This window comes from Scyliorhinus torazame, chromosome 6 (genome assembly GCF_047496885.1).
Source record: "Scyliorhinus torazame isolate Kashiwa2021f chromosome 6, sScyTor2.1, whole genome shotgun sequence".
NCBI lineage: Eukaryota > Metazoa > Chordata > Chondrichthyes > Carcharhiniformes > Scyliorhinidae > Scyliorhinus > Scyliorhinus torazame.
In genome coordinates, this window is record NC_092712.1 from 76801045 (window position 1) to 76822886 (window position 21842).

The 21842-nt window shown below is 42.8% G+C and overlaps 1 protein-coding gene across 3 annotated transcripts in view; it reads left to right on the forward strand.

The window, feature by feature from the left end:
• Positions 1–21394, forward strand: part of LOC140424848 (enhancer of polycomb homolog 1-like) — a 328895-nt gene extending 307501 nt beyond the window's left edge. For 2 of the 3 annotated variants that reach the window (XM_072508345.1, XM_072508344.1), the window contains 4 exons: positions 8620–8738; positions 10287–10422; positions 14233–14599; positions 19994–21394. In XM_072508345.1, coding sequence (XP_072364446.1) covers positions 8620–8738; positions 10287–10422; positions 14233–14599; positions 19994–20066 — 695 coding nt within the window. In that variant the 3' untranslated portion in view covers positions 20067–21394. Of the gene's footprint in view, positions 1–8619; positions 8739–10286; positions 10423–14232; positions 14600–16302; positions 16456–19993 lie in introns of all 3 variants that reach the window. The other variant, XR_011947709.1, reaches the window with a different exon arrangement.
• The last annotated feature ends 448 nt before the right edge of the window (positions 21395–21842 follow it).

Here is a 21842-nt window from a genome sequence, read left to right on the forward strand (position 1 = left end):
ACAGTTGATAGGGCAAAGTTGCACTCAATGGAATGGGTTAAAGTGTGTCTGTTTCAATGCAAGGAGCGTCAGGAATAAGGGAGATTGACTTAGAGCATGGATCAATACTTGGAACTACGATATTGTGGCCATTACGGAGACATGGATTTCACAGGGACAGAAATGGTTGTTAGATATTCCGGGGTTTAGATGTTTTCAGAAGAATAGGGAGGGGGGTAAAAGAGTAGGGGGAGTGGCACTGTTAATTAGGGAGTGCACCATAGCTGCAGAAAAGGAGGTAGTTGAGGAGGGTTTGTCTACTGAGTCAGTATGGGTGGAAGTCAAAAACAAGAAAGGAGCAGTCACTTTATTGGGAGTTTTCTATAGACCCCCCAATAGCAGCAGAGAGATAGAGGAACAGATTGGACGGCAGATCTTGGAAAAGTGCAGAAGTAACAGAGCTGTTGTCATGGGTGACTTCAACTTCCCTAATATTGACTGGAACCTCCTTAGTGCAAATGGTTTGGATGGAGCAGATTTTGAAAGGTGTGTACAGGAAGGATTCCAGACTCAATATGTAGATAGGCCCACTAGGGGGAAGGCCATATTGGACTTGGTGCTCGGCAACGAACCAGGCCAGGTGTCAGATGTCTTGGTGGGAGAGCATTTTGGTGACTGACCACAACTCCTTGACCTTTACCATAGTCATGGAGAGGGATAGGAACGCACAGTATGGGAAGGTATTTAATTGGGGGAGGGGAAATTATACTGCTATTAGACAGGAGCTGAGGAGCATAAAGTGGGAACAATTGTTCTTGGGGAAATGCACAACAGTAATGTGGGGATTGTTTAAGGAGCACTTGCTGCGAGTGCTGAATAGTTTTGTCCCACTGAGACGAGGAAGGAATGGTAAGGTGAAGGAGCCTTGGATGACAAGAGAAGTGGAGCTTCTAATCAAGAGGAAGAGGGAAGCTTGCATAAGGTTGAGGAAGCAAGGATCTGACTCGGCTCTAGACGGTTACAAGGTAGCCAGGAAGGAACTCAAAAATGGACTGAGGAGAGCTGGAAGGGGGCATGAAAAAGTCCTGGCGGGAAGGATTAGGGAAAACCCCAAGGCGTTCTATACTTGTGTGGGAAATAAGAGGATGATCAGAGTGAGAGTAGGGCCGATCAGGGATAGTGGAGGGAACTGTGCCTCGAGTCTGAGGAGATGGGGTGGCCCTAAATGAATACTTTGCTTCAGTATTCACGAGAGAGCGGGACCTTGTTGTTCATGAGAACAGTGTGAACCAGGTTAATAGACTTGAACAGGTTGATATTAAGAAGGGGGATGTGCTGCAAGTTTTGAAAAGCATCAGGATAGATAAGTCCCCTGGGCCTGACTGAATGTACCCAAGATTACTACGGGAAGCGGGGGAGGAGATTGCTGCGCTGTTGGCGATGATCTTTGTATCCTCACTCTCCACTGGATTAGTACCGGATGATTGGAGGGAGGTGACTGTTGTTCCCCTGTTCAAGAAAGGGAATAAGGAAATCCCTGGGAATTGCAGACCCATCAGTCTTGCGTCTGGTGAGCAAAATATTGGAAAGGATTTTGAGAGATAGGATTTATGATTATTTAGAAAAACATAGTTTGATTAAAGATAGTCAGCATGGCTTTGTGAGGGGCAGGCCATGCCTCACAAGCCTCATTGAATTCTTTGAGGATGTGACGAGACACATTGAAGGTCAGGCAGTGGATGTGGTGTATATGGATTTCAGTAAGGCATTTGATAAGGTTCCCCCATGGTAGGCTTATTCAGAAAGTTAGGGGGCATGGGATACAGGGAAATTTGGCTGTGGATACAGAATTGGCTGGCCGAAAGAAGATGGCGAGTGGTAGTGGATGGAAAGTATTCTGCCTGGTGGTCGGTGACCAGTGGTGTCTCGCAAGGATCTGTTCTGGGACCTCTGCTCTTTGTGGTTTTTATAAATGACTTGGATGAGGAAGTGGAAGGGTGGGTTAGTAAATTTGCCGATGACACAAAGGTTGGGGGAGTTGTAGATAGTGTTGAGGGTTGTTGCAGGTTACAACAGGACATTGACAGGATGCAGAGCTGGGTGAGAAGTGGCAGATGGAGTTCAACCTTGATAAATGTGAAGTGATTGATTTTGGAAGGTCGATTTTGAATGCTAAATACAGGGTTAAAGGCAGGATTCTTGGAAGTGTGGAGGAACAGAGGGATCTTGGGGTCCCCATACACAGATCCCTCAAAGTTGCCACCCAGGTTGATAGGGCTGTTAAGAAGGCGTATGATGTGTTGGCTTTCATTAACAGGGGGATTGAGTGTAAGAGCCTCGGTTTTGCTGCAGCTTTATAAAACTCTAGTTAGACCACACTTGGAATATTGTGTCCCGTTCTGGTCGCCTCATTATAGGAAGGATGTGGATGCTTTGGAGAGGGTACAGAGGAAATTTACCAGGATGCTGCCTGGACTGGAGGGCATGTCATATGAAGAAAGGTTGAGGGAGCTGGGGCTTTTCTCACTGGAGCGAAGAAGGCAGAGAGGTGACTTATAGATCATAGTTATATCATAGAATTTACAGTGCAGAAGGAGGCCATTCTGCCCATCGAGTCTACACCGGCCCCCGGAAAAGTACCCTACCCAAGGTCAACACCTCCACCCTATCCCAGTAACCCCACCCAACACTAAGGCCAATTTTGGACACTAAGGGCAATTTATCATGGCCAATCCACCTAACCTGCACATCTTTGGACTGTGGGAGGAAACTGGAGAACCCGGAGGAAACCCATGCACACACTGGGAGGATGTGCAGACTCCGCACAGACAGTGACCCAAGCCAGAATCGAACCTGGGACCCTGGAGCTGTGAAGCAATTGTGCTGTCCACAATGCTACCGTGCTGCCCACTTGGTAGAGGTGTACAAGATGATGAGAGGCATGGATAGAGTGGATAGCCAGAGACTTTTCCCCAGGGTGGAAATTGCGTCACGAGGGGCCATAATTTTAAGGTGATTGGAGGAAGGTATAGGGGAGATGTCAGAGGTAGGTTCTTTACACAGTGGTGGGTGTATGGAATGCACTGCCAGCAGAAGTGGTGGAGTCAGAGTCATTAAGGATATTTAAGCAACTCTTCGACAGGCACATGGACAAGCAGTAAATTGAAGGGGTGTAGGTTAGGTTGATCTTAGATTAGGATAAATGGTCAGCACAACATTGTGGGCTGAAGGGCTTGTACTGTTCTATGTTCTATTCCACATTTCTTAAGTAGTCTACTTTTTGTTCTGAACCTTATGTCCCCTGGTTCTCGACACCACCAAAGGGGAAACATCCTCCGTGCGTCTAAACTAGCAAGCCCTGTAAGAATGTTGTGTGCTTCATGCTTAAAAAATACAAGCCCAGCCTCTTCAAGACAATCCTGCCATCCCAGAGATCAGTCTGGTGGACCTTCATTGCATTCCCTCTATGGCAAGTATATTCTTCCTTGGGTAAGGAGATTAAAACTATGCACACTACTTCCGGTGCAGTGGGTCAAAAGAATAACTAGCAAGCTTTACTCCTATACTCAAATTTTAATGCAATAAAGACCAACATACTGTTTGCCTCACTAATTGCTTGCTGTACCTGTTATGTTCATTTCAGTAACTCATGAACAAGGAAGCCCACGTCCCTTTGAAGATCAGCGCTTCCTATCTTGAAACATCTTTGCATCCTTCTCACAACGCCCATTCCCACCTAGCTCTGTGTCATCAGCAAACTTGGAAATATTATATTTGGTCCCCACATTCAAATTATTAGTACAGATTGTGAAAACCTGGGGCCCAAGCACTGGTTCTTGCAGTAATCTACTGGTCACAGTCTGTCGACTTGAAAATGCCATGTCTATTCATACTGTTTTCTCTCAGTTAACCAATTCTCAATCCATGTCAGTGTATTACTACCAACCCCATTTGCTTACTAACCTGTATGGAACCTTACTGAAAGAATTCTAATTATCCAAATACGCCACCTCCACAGATTTTCCCCCTTATCCTGCGACTTGTATCCTAAAGTTCCCAAGAAGGTTGTCGAACATGGTTTCCCTTTATAAATCAATGTGACTTTCATAGAATTTACAGTGCAGAAGGAGGCTATTCGGCCCATCGAGTCTGCACCAGCTCTTGGAAAGAGCACCCCACTCAAGCGCTCACCACCTCCACCCCATCTCCTTAACCCAGTAACCCCAATTAACCTTTTTTGGGGCACTAAGGGCAATTTAGCATGGCCAATCCACCTAACCCGCATATCTTTGGACTGTGGGAGGAAACCGGAGCACCAGGAGGAAACCCACGCAGACACTGGGAGAACGTGCAGACTCCGCACAGACAGTGACCCAAGCCGGGAATCGACCCTGGAGCTGTGCAGCAACTATGCTAACCACTATGCTACCGTGCTGCCCACTTTGCCCAATCCTACCATTATTTTCTAAGTGTCCAGTTGTAACATCCTTTTTTAATAGATTCCAGCATTTTCTCTACCTCTAATGTCAGGTTAACGGATCTGTAGTTCCCCATTTTCTCTCCATCTTTCTTGAATAGTGGGGTTACATTTTCTACCTTCCAATCTGCAAGAACTGTTCCAGAATCTGTAGGATTTTTGAAGATGACCACCTACTCTGCCACTATAACGCCATCTCTTTTAATATGCTGGGATGTAGATCATCAAGCCCAGGGAAAGTATCAACTTTCAGTCCCATTAATTTCTTCAGTATGTTTGTACCAATATCATTCAGATCCTCATTCTTGTTAGTCCCTTAAACCTCCAGTGTTCCTGGGAGGCTATTTAACCTTCCCCTGTAAAGACAGACGCACAATTTTAGTTTCTCTGCCATTGTCTTATTCCCCGTTATAGATTTTTCTCTCTGTCTGTAGTGGGCCCACATATGTCTATGATAGGGTTTCCCAGACATTTAGAGCAGCAAAAATCACAGTGACCATCCAAGTGCATCGGGTACCCTCTCAACACCCTTTTTCTTTTGCCATGAAACAGGTGTGAACGCTATAATCAAATGTAAACGAGCCTTTCTAGATGTATCCTTGTACAAATTATCGGACTCTCTCCTGCCCCCCCCCCTCCACCCTTCTCTCTCTCTCGCCACTCACCCAATTCTCTCTTTCCCCCCCCCCCCCCCCCCCCCCCCCGATTATGTCTTAGCATGATTCAGATAAAGATCATCCCAATGGTACAGCTCTCACTTTCCCCAGCACTGGTGCCACTGCCCCATGAATTAAAACTCATTGCTCCCACACCAACGTTAAGTGACTACGACTGAAATGTCATAGTTCATCTACTGCAATCTTGAGTGATTTGAGACTTCAGTGTTTCATCGGTGAAAATATTCTAATTTTCCTCAAAATAGTGTATCCAGGGATAAATTTCCAAAACATCTTGCAGAAACACATTGAACCACAGAAACGAATATGATATCCCTTTTTTATTTAATAAGATGAAGTTAATCTAACTTGTCTTGATCTTGCAAGAGCTGTAACTCAAATGTATTGTGATGAGGTTCCAAGATGGCCTTGCTGTAAGTGTAGGTTATGCAAAATTATTTCCTCAATTTTTAAAACATGCTTACAACTACAATGGCTCTCATTTGGAGGTATAATTTACTGCCAAAATGGCTGAACATTGAGTCTGCACATTCAACACAGTTCTCCATTAAAAGAAGTGGGTGATGCTGGGCACCAAGGCTGCAATTTGTGGTCTTTACATCAACTATATTTACACACAAGTAGAATGATGAAATTAAAAATTGTGTAATACAGAAAATATTCTACTATGGGGAGTCAGGTTGCAAACGTTCTGCTTCCTATCAAATTGATTGTATCAGTGTGATGCAAAACAGGAATTGTGTTTAAATTATTGCATTCCCATGATGTGGTTTGAAGTAATTTGGATGATGTGCTGGTTTATGATTGCAAGAGTTATTGTACCATCTGATGTATAGCGTATTCTTAGCAAAAATGGAGGAATGCTTTAACTGTCCTGTCCTTTTAAAGCTGGAAACTGAAGTAAACAGTTTGAGATCCCTCCAATATGAAAGGGACAGTTCTGCTATAGGTAATAAAAACTAACAGCTCTTTAATGTGGCTGGTTTCCCTTTTCATAATTTAATGTTACGAATGAGTTGATTATTATTTTGAGAATTTTGTACTTAAAGATTTTTTTATTCAAGATCTCAACTTGCACATGTATCAAACGCTTTGTGGGTGATGGTCCTCAATGCAGTAATCCATATTAATGCAATTTCTAACAATGCAAGGATTCCAGTTGTAAAATCTTATGGATTTTTACTTGATGTGGAATATTCAAATCAAATTCTGATGAGCAGAAGAAATGCAGTTTTTTTTTTTTTTTTTTTTTTTTTTTTTTTTTTTTTGTGGATTACTCTTGTCTTTTCTCATTACTTTCACTGTAGCCTAGCATTACTGGATAGAAATCTGAAAAAGAAGCCGAGGTTTTTCTCCTCTCTGCTTTCTGTCCCTTCTGCCCTGTCCTTCACTCCCCACCTCAAATATCCTGATTGATCCAAAAATTGTGCCACCAAGTGTAGCATCCCAACTATTTCCTTGGTGCGCCTTAATATGGTCGAGCACTCGAGCCTTGTGTATGCCAGTACTCAATGTTTACAGATTCTTCTATGTTAAGTGGACGTGAATGAGGGTTTGCTCTGATTGTTGTTCTTGTCAGCCAGTTTTTTTTTTAAACCATTTTATTGGGGGAGTTTTTCAAATATATACATACAAACCAACAGCAAATAATTAAAACATCCTAAACACCCTCTTTCCTCCCTCCACCCACATTTTTTAAACTCCTAACCCAACCTGAACTGAAAAAAGACCTCCCCACTGGCAACTCAATACTCCTTAAAGAGGTGAAACCCCTCTTTTCCCCCCCCTCCCCCCCCAAAATGTCGAACTTGATCTTTTCTAAGTGAATGAACTCCGCCAAATCACTCACCCACACCCCTATGCTCGCCGGCTCCGAGTCCCACCAGCACAGTAAAATCAGTCTCCGGACTGTCAGAGAGGCAAAGAGCAATACATGGGCCTCTCTCCCCACCTGCACTCCCGGATCCTCTGACACTCCAAATATTGCCAACTCCGGACTCGGAGCTACCATTATCCCCAAGTTCTTTGACTTCATATCTGCAAATTCCATCCAAAAGCCCCTCAACCTCGGACATGCCCAAAATACATGAACATGGTTCGTGTCGACCCCCGTCACACCTATCCTCCACCCCTGAAAAGAACTGACTCATCCTAGACACTGTCATGTGGGCCCTGTGTACCACTTTAAACTGGATGAGACTTAGTCTTGCACACAACGAGGACACATTAACCCTCTGCTAACCCATATTCCATTCCCCAGCCCCTCTTCCCGTACGTCTAACCTCCACCAGGGCATTCTCTCTCTCTCCATCAGTTCCCCGTATAGATGCAAGACCTTGCCCTCACCTATTTTCCCCCTAAGAGAGGAGTTGGTCCTGCAGCACAGGAGTGGCAACGCCAGAAACGAAGGCACCTCCTTCCTCGAAGTCCCTCACCTGCAGATGCCTAACCCCATTCCCCTTCAGCAACTGATATGTCCCCTCCAGCTCCTCCAAGCCTACAAACTTCGCACCAACAAATAAATCCCTATAATACCCCACCTCCCACCACCCCAGAATCTCTCATCTAACCCTGCCGGAGCAAACCTACAATCAGCGCCCACAAAGGCATGTCTTCCATTCTAAAAGGTTGCCGGTGCTGGCTCCACACCTTCAGCGCTGATATCACCACTGAGCTTGTGAAATACCTGGCCGGTGAGAACGGAAAGCCAGCAATAGTGCGCTCAAACTGATCTCTTTACACAAGGCTGCCTCCATCCGCCCCCACACCGATCGCTCCTCCATCGCACATTTCCTAACCATTGCAATATTCGCTGCCCAATAATAGTTTTGCACGTTCGGCAACGTGCCACCGATCCCTCTCCAAGAACACCTTCCTACCTTGCAGAGCCTTACCCACCCATGTCAACCTTGAAATCCTCCCATTCAACGTCCTAAAAAAAATTTGGGCACAAAGATGGGGAGGTTCTGAAACACAAACAAAAACTTCAGCAACACCATCATTGTTACCATCTGGACCCGACTAGCCAACAACAATGGCAGCATATCCCGCCTCTTAAAGTCCGTCTTCATTCCCTCCTCCAACCAAACCAAATTAAACTTGTGCAGCTGAGCGCAACTCCACGCCAGGATAATGAAAACTCGCCCCTACTAACTGAAGCAGCAGCCCACACCCCCAAATCCCTCTCCTGTCCCCGGACATTAATTGTGAATATCTCACTTTTCCCCATGTTAAGCTTATACCCCGAAAAGAGACACAAATCCCCATGATCCTATCAAAGCTCCCGACCGGGTCAGAAATATATAGCAGGAGATCATCCACATACAAAGAAACTTGGTGCACATTGGAAAATTTGTATCTGTAAATTTGTAGGCTCGCATTGTACGTAGAATCTTTATTTACTGAATTTAAGGCTGTAATTGCAAGTCTGTTTTCACAGTCTTATTTTTGCATCAAATTTGCCTTAATAAATTAATTTGTGTTCAGCATTTACAGCAGAACAATACCAGCAACATCAACAGCAGCTAGTACTGATGCAGAAACAACAGCTTGCACAGATTCAGCAGCAGCTAGCACATAGTAATTCAGGCTCCAATGCTTCACAGGTAAGAATGAGCTGAGCTCAAGTAATGTCATAAACCACATAACAATTTACACTCAACAAATTATATCTTCAGATCATTAACCTTTAGAAAATTGCAATACTTTAAATACGCAACCCCATGTCAAACCTTATTAAGGTTCAAATCCTGCACATAATTACCATTTTTGATTCCTCCATTAGTTGTGGCTTTAAATATTGCTAAATTATATAATTGAAAGAGATTGAAGCTGACTGATGCAGATTAACTTTTTTTAAATTTTATTTTCTTTAATTTAGAGTACCCAGTTATTTATTTTTCCAATTAGGGGCAATTTAGCGTGGCCACCCCCTTCCTTTCCCTGGTACGGAGGCACGGGTATCTGGTCTCTCAGCTCAAGGTTTAGTGCTTGTACAGTTTTTTTTTTTTTGTACAACTGCGTTGTGAACTGTTTTAATAATCAGAGTATCCACCCCCTCCCCGTACGTTGGTACTGAGGGGAGGGTACCCTGTTCCTCCAACGCAAAATACATTTTTTTTGTACCGTTTGGCTCTGTATATATTTTTTTACTGTTTTAATAAAAATATATGGCCAATTCACCTATCCTGCACATCTTTGGGTTGTGGGGGTGAGACCCACGCAGACACTGGGAGAATGTGCAAACTGATGCAGATTAACAGCAGTAGAGAAACATGGGCAGCATTGTTGAAGTTTTACTTGTTCTGCAACACATTTCAGATTTATAGTTGAAAGTATTGTATCACAGTAAATCATAATTCATTTTTAACTTATTGTTTTAGGAAGTTTGAGCAAATTATATTTAACTGAAAGTAACTGCAATTGTATTCTAGAATTGTGTCACAGTTGACTTGGAGGTTTGTGATTAAAATTTGTTCGAAGCTTGCCTGTAAAGTAGAAGAGTTGGTGCATCACAGTGGTGTAGTGGTTAGCACTGCTGCCTCACGGGGCTGAGGACCTGGGTTCGATCCTGACCCTGGGTCACTATCCGTGTGGCGTTTGCACATTCTCCCGATGTCTGCTTGGGCCTCAGCCCCGCAAGCCAAAAGATGTGCAGGGTAGGTGGATTGGCCATGCTAAATTTGTCCCTTAATTAGAAAAAAAAAGAATTAGATACTCTAAATTTATTTTTTTAAATGTAGAGGGAGTTGACATACTGAGTGATATTGTAGAAATCCTTGATATTTTTGGAGAATATTTTATATATATCTTCCTGAGTATATCCAAAGCTGTTGAAATGAACAGTGCTATTCTTGTTACTTACTGGAAACTTAACAAGATTATTTCAGTAAAGAAAAGTAGCACCTGTTACACTCATGGGGGATGTTTTGGGGGGTTCTCCTTGTTTCAGACAGCAATGCCTTATGCCTTTGTAGGCTTTTTTAATGTTAAATCAAGCTGTTGGAGAATTTTGTAAGATGTGTGTATTTGAAATATTGCAATGCTGATCCTAGCATTGTAAATTGTTTTCTATTCAATTAGTATGGATTTTAGGTTATTTGTAAGAATATTTCACGGTTGTGATTTGATTTGCCTAAATTTTTATGTGACAGGGTTCTGTTTCAAAAACTTTGGATTCAGTTAGTGCACAATTTGCTGCTTCAGCTTTGATGACGTCAGAACAATTGATGGCTTTCAAGGTAAAGGAGGAAGTAGTGCTTGGAATCAATGGTGTCCTACAAGCCTCAGGTGAGTTGATTTTCACGAAATGACAAGTTAAATAGGCATGATCTCTATCCGGGGTGATAAATTTCAAAATTGTACTCCTGATATGTACTGGTTGCTGAAATTAGAATCAAAGCAAAATGTTAAATTTAAATTGTAAAGAATTGCCCTTTCTGCTGTTCTGTACAGCAATTCCTTTGAAGAATTTGTGTAATGTGGTTACTTTTGTGGGGTTTATTTCTTCGCATTTGCAGTACTATGAAATGTGCATAAACATGTTGGGCCGTAATTTGCTTCAAAATAATGGTGAGGTGAATGGCACTGCCCGTTATTTATTCACAAATGGTACTGTGACTTCAGGCAAGGGACAGAGGGGGCAGGGTTAAACTCAAATATCTAAAGGTTTCTGCCCACGTTGTGCTACTTTGCTGTTGAATTCATGAAAATGACGTCTAGTTATCTGCATCATTGAAATGCATTGAACAACATGAAAATACACATGGGGGAACAAACTAAACATGCCATAAAGGTGTGTGTTGTCCATCTCAAACCAGATGCCCTTTAATGACAAAAATGTTAATCACTGTTAGGTATTTGGAACTGAAAATTAACTATTCCAAATGCTAAGTTTCATTCCGTTAGGTTTGAATTATTGGAAACGTTATAAATATTTAAAATATAATACTTTTTTAGGGGTCTGTCTGTCTCTCTCTATTGTGCTCTCTCTCTCTCCCTATCGCTCTCCCCCTCTTGTACTCTCTCTCTCCACTTTTGTGCTCTCTCCTCTCTCCTCTCTCTCTCGTGCTCTCTCTCGTGCTCTCTCTCGTGCTCTCTCTCGTGCTCTCTCTCTCGTGCTCTCTCTCTCGTGCTCTCTCTCTCGTGCTCTCTCTCTCGTGCTCTCTCTCTCGTGCTCTCTCTCTCGTGCTCTCTCTCTCGTGCTCTCTCTCGTGCTCTCTCTCTCGTGCTCTCTCTCTCGTGCTCTCTCTCTCGTGCTCTCTCTCTCGTGCTCTCTCTCTCGTGCTCTCTCTCTCGTGCTCTCTCTCTTGTGCTCTCTCTCTCTCTCGTGCTCTCTCTCTCTCGTGCTCTCTCTCTCTCGTGCTCTCTCTCTCTCGTGCTCTCTCTCTCTCGTGCTCTCTCTCTCGTGCTCTCTCTCTCTCGTGCTCTCTCTCTCTCGTGCTCTCTCTCTCTCGTGCTCTCTCTCTCTCGTGCTCTCTCTCTCTCGTGCTCTCTCTCTCTCGTGCTCTCTCTCTCTCGTGCTCTCTCTCTCTCGTGCTCTCTCTCGTGCTCTCTCTCTCTCGTGCTCTCTCTCTCTCGTGCTCTCTCTCTCTCGTGCTCTCTCTCTCTCGTGCTCTCTCTCTCTCGTGCTCGCTCTCTCTCGTGCTCTCTCTCGTGCTCTCTCTCTCTCGTGCTCTCTCTCTCTTGTGCTCTCTCTCTCTCGTGCTCTCTCTCGTGCTCTCTCTCTCTCGTGCTCTCTCTCGTGCTCTCTCTCTCTCGTGCTCTCTCTCTCTTGTGCTCTCTCTCTCTCGTGCTCGCTCTCTCTTATGCTCTCTCTCGTGCTCGCTCTCTCTTATGCTCTCTCTCTTGTGCTCTCTCGTGCTCTCTCTCTCGTCTTGTGCTCTCTCTCGTCTCGTGCTCTCTCTCTCGTCTCGTGCTCTCTCTCGTCTTGTGCTCTCTCGTCTCGTGCTCTCTCTCTCGTCTTGTGCTCTCTCTCTCGTCTTGTGCTCTCTCTCTCGTCTTGTGCTCTCTCTCTCGTCTTGTGCTCTCTCTCTCGTCTTGTGCTCTCTCTCTCGCCTTGTGCTCTCTCTCTCTCGCTTTGTGCTCTCTCTCTCGTCTTGTGCTCTCTCTCTCGTCTTGTGCTCTCTCTCTCGTCTTGTGCTCTCTCTCTCGTGCTCTCTCTCTCGTGCTCTCTCTCTCGTGCTCTCTCTCTCGTGCTCTCTCTCTCCTCTTGTGCTCTCTCTCTCTCCTCTTGTGCTCTCTCTCTCTCTCTCCTCTTGTGCTCTCTCTCTCTCTCTCCTCTTGTGCTCTCTCTCTCTCTCTCCTCTTGTGCTCTCTCTCTCTCTCCTCTTGTGCTCTCTCTCTCTCTCCTCTTGTGCTCTCTCTCTCTCTCCTCTTGTGCTCTCTCTCTCTCTCTTGTGCTCTCGCTCTCCTCTTGTGCTCTCGCTCTCCTCTTGTGCTCTCGCTCTCCTCTTGTGCTCTCGCTCTCCTCTTGTGCTCTCGCTCTCCTCTTGTGCTCTCGCTCTCCTCTTGTGCTCTCGCTCTCCTCTTGTGCTCTCGCTCTCCTCTTGTGCTCTCGCTCTCCTCTTGTGCTCTTTCTCCCTCTCTTTTGTGCTCTCTCTCCCTCTCTTTTGTGCTCTCTCTCCCTCTCTTTTGTGCTCTCTCTCCCTCTCTTTTGTGCTCTCTCTCCCTCTCCTCTCTTGTGCTCTCTCTCCCTCTCCTTTCTTGTGCTCTCTCTCCCTCACCTTTCTTGTGCTCTCTCTCCCTCTCCTCTCTTGTGTGCTCTCTCCCTCTCCTTTCTTGTGCTCTCTCTCCTCTCTTGTGCTCTCTCCCTTTTTAATTCTCTTTCTGTATTAGATTTGATCATGAATTCACCCACTCCAGTTTGCATCACCTCCTTACTGCTGGCGCTGCGCATTTCCTAATCCTTCAATCTGATTACATAAGGAGATAGACCACTGTTTGACTTATTTACTCAAGTCCTGTTCACCTCACTACCACAATCAGCTGGCATGTCCAGCAATTTACCCCACAAAAAATTTAAATCTAAATGTGTATGGGCAAGTTTTGTAAGAAAAACAAATACTGCTGGATACCATACTACATCAAATAATGGCTCATTGTAGTAGAAAACTCCTCTGATCTAATTCAATGTATATTTAAATGATTTTTAAATGAAATAATTATCCTTAACATAGCAATTTATATACTTGTTTCAGTAACATTAATATGCATAATGTGAACTGCTGTATATATATTTTGAGAAATTTTGTTCGAGGGAAACGGTGAGTGTCACGACTTCTGTTTTCCCTCTGAGTTAGCCTACTAAAGCAACTTCCAAAGACTGAAACTCACTGAAGCAGCATATCATTGCATTTCCAACAGTTCTTTCTTGCAGCACGGTGATAACTAAATTAATTTTCTCCTGACTTTTGTTCAGGCTACTATTTAAAATCAGATAGGTTAGCAAGGCGGGGGAGCAATTAACATTTTTTGTGCAGACTTCAATTGTGGTTGCTATTTAAATGTCATTGGAGTAGAGCAGTGCCTGTTTGGAAAGAATGCTCAAGAAAACCGGCTGACCTTAAGGTGAGGATGTTGTGGGAAGGAAGCTTTGTAGCGATGCCCATTTAAAAAATAATCTGGGCATGTGGTTTTGGAAGATAGAACAGTAAGTTAATTTCACATGTAGGCGATACTGGCAGATGGTCTAAGCAAACAAAGTGATATATATCCCACAATATATTTCCTGGAGGGCCTCACCCTTTGAATCTTTCGACGCATCATCAGTGCTAGAGTTTGGAGACTTCTTGCAGCCCATCCTTATTGCTACTTCCACCCACCAAAATATATGGCAAGCAAAAATGCAAGGAAGACTGGTCAATTGCACCACTATTCTAGCTTTTTGTGGTACTTGCTCTGGTAGTCTGTAAATAAAATGAATGAAAACTGGAATATTGATAAATCTTGATACTTAATTTCTTCAGTTGACCGATCCTTTTTAGAAAATTGCATATAAATATTGACTATAATAGTTACACAAATTTTTGATTGACTGTTCCTTGCCCAGGTCCCAAAATCATGCCAGTGTTCTAATTCTGTGTTTCTGTTTTCCTTCAGGATCGTACAAGGGCTTACACCTCACTAGTACCATGCCTACGGCTCTTGTACAAACCAGTCAATCATCATCAGCAGCAGGTTCAGCCTTACTGCCACCCTGCAGCAACACACAGACAGCAACTTCCCACAGTGCACTGAGTCACCATGGAAATGCTACAAACTCAAGTCCTCAGGTTCTGCTTGGCAACAGCCTTCGTCTAGGTGTACCTAGCTCAGTAGCTACTGTTAATTCTGTCACCAGTCTGAATGCACGTCATATACCTAGAACTTTAAATACTGTTCCAACATCTGCCTTAAAACTGGCTACAGCAGCAAATTGTCAGATGCCCAAGGTTCCAGGCTCTACCTCCATGGATGGAGTACCAAGGTAAGCTCCATTCTCTGAATACTTGCAGTATAGATTACACAGTTGAGGCCCGATGTTGAACATTTCTTTAAATTCACTGTTGACAGATGAATAACATTCATGATTTGGTTGTAAATGGGCTCTGTTATGGAAGAAGAGTATTGCCTTTTAACAGCCAAGTTTCCTCGTGTGCTGTAGTAAATATATATTTTATAATATAATCTATCTGGACAGTGACCTTTGTTCTCCCATCGACCAATAAATGATTGCAGCCAAATCCTGAAATGAATTTGTAGAACAAATGGGATTTATCACGGATGTGAAAATCCAGAAGTCTTCAGTTATATGCAATCCTTACTCTTCTGGTCTCTCACCCATTTGGGGTTTTCTGTAGCAACCGCTTATACCCATCACCCACTTGTAGCAAGAAATTTAGTTCACGAGCACCTTGTGATATTCAAATTCATGGAAAATGAAATCCATTTATGGTCAGCAGCTCTTGTTTTCAGTTTTAATCTTTCAATGTAATTGTGGCGAGTTATTTTGAATTCTGGTTTTGGGTTTTTTTCTCTCACTTTCATACTGTTTGAGTGAGCTGGTTTCAACCAGGGCAAGAAAAGTGGTGTTATGGTTAATCTTGGGTTTGAAAAGAGCAATGAGGGAAGTGGCCAGGATTTCATCTGATTGTTATTGATTTCCCAAGTGAGAAGTACATGTGTAAGACTATAAGGTTGGATTCAGGGTTGGCTGTCATTGCCATTTCCCTCTAGCCAGTGACCTACATGTGCATAATGTGCACCATACCCAAGCAATTTTGGGAATGCGTGGAGAAAGTTCATGTCAAAGAAAATACACCAATATAGTATTTTGTTTTGTCTGTAGCAAAGCAATTTGACAAGCCCATGAGTGAACTACCTGACTATGGTAGACCGTGTAATATGTTGTTTTGTAAAATTGGGTTTCAAGCCGCCAGTATTGCAATGAGATTTGTTCAGACTCTCTGAAAGGCAACTATAGAGCAATTTGCCTGCTTTTTAAAGCATTGTTGTCTTTATTTCTTAATTTAGAGAAAAATGATTTGGCACTTTGTGCTTCAAACTGGCTTTGTTGACCACTAAAAGCCCCCTGTTTTTGTTTTCCACTATTTGAGATAGTTCATTTTAATCTAATGGTTGAACAATGGAGGAAAGAATGTTTAGCTACCTTTTTCATTTAAAAAAAAAAAAAAAAAAAAATTATATATTTTTTTTAACATAACCTAATATATATATATATAGGTTATGTCGATGCTTTGTAGCCTTCAAAGCATTATAAGCAGCAGGCCGTATAAAAGGATTTTACGTATTTTTATGGTGATTGAATGTTATGAGCTATGCTATGCCACCTATGATTCTTTCTCCCCTCTACCTTCCCCAAGATGGTTTTGATTATTTTCTGTGGAGTTTGAACCACATTTAGAGAAAAAGGAAAACTTCAAAATATCGCTGAAACTCTCAATCAGTAGTACCCTTTTTCATAAGGGTGAGTGAATATTTGAGGAACTGGTTTGAAGGAGTTAAAGCCCAATGGTGTGATGTCACAAAATGTTACTGTTTTAAGTGGAAAAAAACTCTGCCCTGCCACATTCTGAAAATTTGAAAGTTGATCATGATTCTTTAATGGTTTGAATTTTTTACATAGAAGGGTATTGATGATGACTCACTCTTTAAACATCACACCTGCAGGAAGTGTCTCTCCATAAACACGTCACTGGCCCTGCAATTCATAGCGCCATAGAGACGTGATGTTGCCACCCAGATGGTGAAATAGGAGTGATAAAAGGAGACTTTACTACAGCACATCGGGAAACTTTAAGGGTAGGAGCAGGAGGTTGGGAGGCAAGTAAAGTGCTTTTGTTTTTTTATATTTTTTTAAGTGAGCAATCTGATCGTTTCCCTTTTTGGAAGAAAAAAGTCCTTATTTTCATTTTTAAATTAACAGCTGTCATAGCCTCACAAATATATTTTGCTATAAAAATCTGCTTAAATTTATGTGGCTGATTTGGAGTTTTGAAGACCACCATTCAGTCAGTCCAGTGAGTTCAACTTTGATATCTTTAAATATTGCATTAAACGATGGAGAAATGGCCTCTATCCATGGTTAATCTTCTTTGTGGTTTTAACTTAATTAAATTGTCCTTCATAGCTGTTGTTGAAGATTGTGCAGCTGATATTAAAATGTTTTTGTCTTTATATACTGCTTCTGACACAGAACCTAGTAGTTAAAGTATTAACTAATAATCTCTGTGTATATATGTATCATCCTGCTAGCAAGAAATTTGGAGGACCAATCCATTCTTTTTAATTAAGTATCTACACTGTGCTTTGCTAAAGCAACAAAATAATGGACCTTTACCCAGGGAATACTAAGCATATATAACTTAACTCTCTGCCTACTCTGGGTCTATTTTGTGGGCATTCTCTCTTATTAACAATAAATGGAGTAGATGTGTAGTATAGCTACAAAAAATGTACACAGGTGAATGGAAATAAGTCATAAGCAGAATGTACTGAAAGCTTGGATTTTTAAAATCTCTATATGCAAATATTTATCTCCATATGCAAATATTGACTATCATGTAATTATTGTAGGAGGTGTGTTCTATATTACTGTGGCTTTCTGAAACTTGATCATCTTTGGGGGAGAGAGGAATTTGCTGGAGTTTTTCGTAAATTGACCTATGATTCTTTTTCTCCTTTTTTTTTCCTGTCTCCGAGCAATGCATAGTTGTATAGTTTCACCATGTTATGTAGGACAGGCTCGACAGACCAGCTGGCCTTTACCTATCTTATATATGTTGCACCTTTGCAGTTGTCATAGAAGTGTTGTGATCTTCATTCAATGCTGCATTTAAGGTTTCACTAAGTTACAACACAATTATGTTTCTCCACTTTGACATTTAAAGAATGGTTGTAAACGTTTAACGGTCAATTCTTGGATTAGTCTATTTCACTTTACTCAAGTTAGGCATTACATAAACTTGAAAGATTTATGAAAAATATACAGTCAGTGTATTATTGCTTTAATGCATATAATACTTTGATGTTGGGTCCATGCCGATGTTTATTATCATAGAATTTACAGTCCAGAAGGGGGCCATTCGGCCCATCGAGTCTGCACCGGCTCTTGAAAAGAGCACCCTACCCAAGGTCAACACCTCCACCCTATCCCCATAACCCAGTAACCCCACCCAACACTAAGGGCAATTTTGGACACTAAGGGCAGTTTATCATGGTCAATCCACCTAACCTGCACATCTTTGGACTGTGGGAGGAAACCGGAGCACCCGGAGGAAACCCACGCACACACTGGGAGGAAGTGCAGACTCCGCACAGACAGAGACCCAAGCCGGAATCGAACCTGGGACCCTGGAGCTGTGAAGCAATTGTGCTATCCACAATGCTACCGTGCTGCCCCCACAATGCTACCGTGCTGCCCATTTATATTCTCTCTCCACACTGCATAATTTGTGTAATGCTTAATCTGTTCCAAACTCCATTCTGTTGTCTTATCTTCAAGCTGCTAGGAAGAGTTCCTTGAAGAAAAGATGACTTGCTGGTTCCTTTCCATCAAGACTGCTGGATCCAGTTTACATTTAACAATCCAAGCTTTCGTGTTGGCAATTAATCAAATGTGTGTTCTGAAAACTGGCCTTCCAGCCATGCTGTAGCACAAACACGAGGCACACTTAATGTTAACTAGAAGAGAAAGTATTCTGGGATTATTCAGAATAATTATCACTTTTGAGGTGTGGCCTTTTATGCAATCTCTCTTGAAAATATTGAATTGCAGTGGAGGATTTTCCAAAACACTATCGTAATAATTCCAAATTTTAGCGTGAGAGAAGTGGGCATCTCTCAATACCATTGTCTACAAATATTGCTGTCTTTTCTGCTTCAAAACCATTCCCAGTTGAAGCAAGTGGAATGAAAAAGCCACATGATCATCTAGCCAGGGTATAATCCCGGTGCAGGAAGATGTTTTTGCCATAAATGCCTTATTGGGTCAAGTTATTTCAAATAAAATAGTGCAAAATATTTTGTAGATTACAGTGTTTTTATTTTAATTCAGTGAGCCCATTTTATTAGTTGTTGCTTTATCTACAGCAGGTTGAAAATCTCATCTGAGGTTATTATTGCTTCAAATTGTGTTAATTTCACTGAGATCATCAAGTCTGTTTTACTGGTCAAGTTTCAGTCAAATTGAAGAACTTTGATTTGGTTATATTTGTTTGGTGTGTCAGTTTACTGGGGCGAAATTCTCCGCGATGTCCGCCGACTGGCGCCCAAAACGGCGCCAATCAGACGGGCATCGTGCCGCCCCAAAGGTGCGGAATGCTCCGCATCTTTGGGGGCCGAGCCCCAACATTGAGGGGCTAGGCCGACGCCGGAGGAATTTCCGCCCCGCCAGCTGGCGGAAACGGCCTTTGGTGCCCCGCCAGCTGGCGCGGAAATGACATCTCCGGGCGGCGCATGCGCGGGAGCGTCAGCGGCCACTGACAGTTTCCCACGCATGCGCAGTGGAGGGAGTCTCTTCCACCTCCGCAGTGGTGGAGGCGGAAGGGAAAGAGTGCCCCCACGGCACAGGCCCGCCCGCGGATCGGTGGGCCCCGATCGCGGGCCAGGCCACCGTGGGGGCACCCTCTCCCCCGGGGCCAGATCGGCCCGCGTCCTCCCCCCCCCCCCCCCCCCCCCAGGACCCCGGAGCCCTCCCACGCCGCCTTGTCCCGCCTGTAAGGTAGGTGATTTAATTTACGCCGGTGGGACAGGCAATTTATCGGCGGGACTTCGGCCCACCCGGGCCGGAGAATCGAGCGGGGGGGCCCGCCAACCGGTGCGGCGCGATTCCCGCCCCCGCCGAATCTCGGGTGCCGGAGACTTCGGCAACCGGCAGGGGCGGGATTCACGCCAGCCCCCGGCGATTCTCCGACCCGGCGGGGGGTCGGAGAATGTCGCCCCTGATCTTTGCAGATTGGCTTATTTGATAAAGCGTTGGAAAATTATTAAGATCAATGACTTAAATACATACAGGAACAATATTATGACACAGGAATAAATAGTCCGACAATTCAGCTGCATAGAGAAAGCAAAATATCTGGCCAGGTTGGAGGGGCTTGAATGGAAATTGAGCACTCGCGTCAGACTCTTGTACTAGTTGGCCATACATGTACAAGACATAGAATGGGGACAGTGGGAGACTAACCATTTTTTTTCTTAAGCAGTTGCTAAAGATTTCAGCTCTGACTTCATAAAATCTAGTTAAATTTGGGTTGCTGCCAAGGTCAGTGTAATCCATTGCTGCCATTATGTATTATATGTAGAAAATATGATAAATGATCAGAGCAGTGACTAACAGTTTATTTCTCTTTTTCTCCAGGGAAAACCACGACACAGAAAAGCCAGCACTAAACAGTATAGCAGACAATACAGTGGCAATGGAAGTAACGTAGTGTCCACAAAGACGGCTGCCGCCTTGGGAACTCATTTAGGTGCTATGCATCAATAGCGTTTGTGAATGCAAGGGATGGCGGAATGCAGCACATTGCGTTTCCATGGCAGCTCTAGGGACTTGATGGCAATGCACATCTCATGCTTTTTTGTTACTGTTAATAGGAATTGACATCTGTAAATTATGATACAGCAATTATCTGTACAGTACTGCATATTTGTAATACACTTGTATATATGTTACTTGAATACTGAACTGTTCATTTGTGATGCTTTGCACTTGAAAAAAAACAAAATTGCAACCAGTAAGAGTGTGAGATGTGAGAGATCTATAGAGATGAAGTGTCATCACATCATGTGCATGGTGCGGAACCTGCTGTTTTATCTATTTATTGTGCTGTGTTTACAGTTTTGTACACTGTACCTTCATTGGTTCCTGTGCTGTAGTAAATGTGTTAGGTAGCTGTGGACTCCTCGGTATTTTGTATATGGTGAACATACTTGGTTCCCCTCTGGGTCCCTGAGTTTCTGTGTATCATGTAAAAATGGTGACATACATACAGATTTGAAAATTAAGGCATTGGTTTGTAAATGGGGATGGAACTACTTCATGGAGACATAGGGATCTTCCACTTATATTTGTTCTAACGCAAGTAACAAGCTGGAAATGAAGTCACACTTTTTTCAGAAGCAGAGACGCTTCTGCAAAATTATTTTAGCACTAATTATTTTGTATGCTGCTTAGTTTTTTTTTGCTCATTCGAGTTTAAACAAATTGGACCTCCTTCAAAACAAATCTGAGCTGTATCAGAGTTTCCCAAGCTTTTTTTCATTGTTCATTCATCATTGTTATTTTTGTATCTGTTAAAGTTGTAATTTTCTTGTTGGATTGGATTGGATTTGTTTATTGTCACGTGTACCGAGGTACAGTGAAAAGTATTTTTCTTTTTTGTGCTCCTGTACACACAGACTTCATTCTTCACTTGTTCATGTGAAAAAGAGAAGAAACAACAAGGAGATAAGGGAGATGAATGCAGTAGTTGCTGTACGTGTATCATCATTCCAGTTTCTGAAACAGCCAGCTTTTACTTTCAGATTCTTGTGAAGGCTATAAGGCCAGAACCACGATATCGGGTGCCTTCCTTTGGAAATAATAGACCTCTCTTCTGTGAAGAGATTGGTACTTAACAGACTACTACTAGTGCTTTGTCAGTACCTGAGTCTGAATGCCCAGTCCAATGGCATATTTATCCTCAAGGTTTTTAATCCCACCTGGAATTGTGACAGAACTCTCACAAAATAAACCCAGGGCATTATATGTTGACCAACAGCTGTGTTTTTTTTTTAAATTTTGTACCGTGTTGGAGTTATTTTTCTTGCTACATTAGAAAGAAAAGTAATTTGTGTATTTACAGTATTTTGTAATTGAAGCATTATGAAATGTGAGCTCTCACCATTTTACCATGCTGGTAAGTTAGATTAAAAAAATCTGGGGGGAAATTATGTGGCTGGTAATGCTTTGAGGAGGTAACTTATTGGACCACTTCATAAATAACTTAAGTTTATAGCATACATCTTTTTCAAGACCTAATGCTTATATTGAAAAAAAGTAAATTGATCCTTGTTTGAATTTCAGTAATTACTTTGTTCTGATTATTTTCTTTTTACTACTTTATTGAATTGCACAATTAGATCATTGGAAAATAATTGCCTCTTAGTCATTACTTATATGTTTGACCATTGTGGTAATGGGAACATTCTTCCTCATTTGTGAAGCG